Raw genomic sequence first — 2,779 nt, 5'->3', positions numbered from 1 at the left:
ATATATTATAATATACATATATCTCTTGACAAATTTAATATTCGAAATGAAAGTCGAAATAAGATTGATCAAAATTATTAATGCGCATATATCCGTCTTCTCCGCCTGTAGAGTAGCTGCGACCATTAGGGTGAAAAGCGAGAGAGTTAATGGGTCCGAAGTGTCCTTTCAAACGTGCAAATTCTTCTTCAAATACTAAGTGAAAGAATCGCGAATCGAATTTGCCTTGTCGTGCAGATGTTGTGGTAACATCCATGGCATCTTGACCGCCACCAAGAACCACCTACAGAAAAATATGGTTTATTTAGCAAATATTATTTATTTATACTATTTATAATACTATTTATTTCCTTCAGTAGAAATTATACCATACTCTTCTATCATAATTTTTTCAAAAATCATACTAATGAACAACTATTCTGACTTGAATCTTACATGATCAAAAATTGGTGATATCGTAGCCGAATTTACGGGTCTTTCCGTCTTGTAAGTCTTCAATAGCATTAAAGACTCGCTGTCGAAAAGTTTTGCCGTGTGATCCTTGGATGCAGTTACAAACATGGTGCCATCCTTGTTGCATTGCATATCATTTATCTGAGATTTATGACCTTTAACACTAGACAGCTTCTTTCCTGTCTATAAATATTATAAATATCAATAATTAATATCAATGTATCTACTAATATATTATATCATATTTCTGCAATCAAGCTAATGATAAAGACACTTACTCTCACATCCCAAAGTTTAATTTCACCATCTTCGTGACCTGTGATAATGGTCTCGTCGAGGGCTCCCCATAATATGGCAGAAATTCTAGGACCATTGACTGAAATTCTAGAGATCGCATCCTCCTGTGATAACGTAGAATCGACATTTCGTACATCCATAATAAACATCTCGCACTGATGACCTAAAGCCTTGTCAGTGGAGAATACCGCGAGGTTTGCAGAATAACTGAAGCCGCACGTTCTTACAGAACTGTTCGTTGTCAATTGTCCTATTTCCTTACCTGAATATTATACAAAGATATCATGTATGATTCACAAGCAAAATTTTCTCATTTCTGTATATATAATTCTATCATATGCACAAACCAGTTTCACAGTCCCAGACTCTCAGAGTATTGTCACCGCTGCCGGATAACAACCGCGTGGTATCCCAATTGACATCAATACACCATACGGAACCATTATGCCCATTAAAAGTACCAAGACGCTCTCCATTCAACGAATACCAAACATTGGGTTGTTTGTCCTTACTAGCGGAGAACAATAGATCTCCTTCTCTATTATACTTTATTTTGGTGATGGCACGCTCGTGCCCGTGCAACATCAAAGGTTTCTGAAATAAATTTCTTTTATCGGTAAGAAAGATATGGATATTAGGTGGGAAGTTGGATGAATAATCATTTGCTAAGCGATATAAGAAATTTTTTAAGAAAAAACTATTACACAGAAACAAGAACTGAACGTAAGTTTCAAATTAGGAAATAAATCATAGTATTGCCTGAAAAATCTAAAAAAATGCTATGAAGAAGAGGTTAATATTGTCACATGTTCTATCACATAGTTTGTAGCACAGATTCCTGTTACGAAAAAAAATAATAATGTATCGGCGCGAAATTAAGGAAAAACTAACCATTATGTGGCGTTTTAATCTACGATCGTATATTTTTTATTAATCGACAAATTAAACTTCTCTTTACAGCACACGATTATCCACACACTCGCACATCCACCACACAGCCACAATGACCAACACTCGACTCTCAACTCCGTCAAGCAGTGTTGCCAACTCGAGTTTGAGAGCTCTAGTGTTTCTATCATATTTCAAAAGAACAGACCTTAGGCTGCGTTCACTCTCTTGAATTATCTCAATTTCGACGATTTTTTACGTAAACATTGTATGATATGAGTATTTCATTAATCATATTGATGCATATTATGCCAATTTAGTATAAATACATTTTAGTATAAATACATTGCTAATAATGAAGATATTTTAATAGAAAGTTAACTAATTAGTACGCTGATCGCTGATGTAAAAGGAGTTTAAATAGTACAATTCGCTTTAACATTCGCACGTCCGCAAGCATCGTTTCATCTTTATTTATAATATTTGAAAACGTTAACAAAATAATGAAATGATTCTCGCGAACATTAAAAATGTAAAGTAGAACGCATCTTAATATTTACTAAGGCTGCGTCTCGTTTTCACGTTCACATGCTATAAGCATCAGTTCATCCTTGCTGTCTATTAAATATTAAACGAAGACAAATGATGCTTATAAACGCTGTAAGTATAAAACAGAACGCTCTTGTTTTTATTAAAAGCGGCATATAAATAGATTTACCTTTAAATAACTGCTTTTTACACTTTATGATTGCATAAGCAATACGTTATGCTATTAAACAATTCAGTAAAAAAAAAAAAAAAACCAGTTTTAGTAATTGTTTAAACACTTTAACGTTATAATACATGAGTTTATAAAATTTATGTGATTTAACTTACTATTAAATAACTTCTCTACGAGAATACATAAAAAAATTATGTAAGTCATCATGATTAGGATTTAAGTTTGGACTAGGTACTTACATATATATTAGGTGTGGGAAAAAGTTCGTGGCGTTTTTTTAATGCCACCTAATGGGAAAAACGCCACGAACTTTTTCCCATACCTAATATAAACTAATTAGTAAATGATTGCAATATACATGTATGTGCACACATGCACTGTATACAATATATTTATATATAGGCATTAAAATATACAACT

The 2,779-nt window shown here is 33.0% G+C and overlaps 1 protein-coding gene across 1 annotated transcript; it reads right to left on the bottom strand.

The window, feature by feature from the left end:
* Nucleotides 1-34: 34 nt before the first annotated feature.
* On the bottom strand, nt 35-1,812 carry LOC108694091 (eukaryotic translation initiation factor 3 subunit I). The gene is made up of 5 exons (XM_018203382.1): nt 1,642-1,812; nt 1,098-1,344; nt 732-1,012; nt 436-636; nt 35-283 (listed from the first exon to the last, which is right to left on the bottom strand). The coding sequence occupies exons 1-5, from the start codon at nt 1,642-1,644 to the stop codon at nt 35-37; spliced, it is 981 nt and encodes a 326-aa protein (XP_018058871.1). The 5' UTR covers nt 1,645-1,812.
* Nucleotides 1,813-2,779: the final 967 nt, after the last annotated feature.

Source organism: Atta colombica, unplaced genomic scaffold (genome assembly GCF_001594045.1).
Source record: "Atta colombica isolate Treedump-2 unplaced genomic scaffold, Acol1.0 scaffold113, whole genome shotgun sequence".
Classification (NCBI taxonomy): domain Eukaryota; kingdom Metazoa; phylum Arthropoda; class Insecta; order Hymenoptera; family Formicidae; genus Atta; species Atta colombica.
The sequence above is the reverse complement of the archived record's forward strand: the minus strand, read 5'-3'. Positions and strand labels throughout refer to the sequence as shown.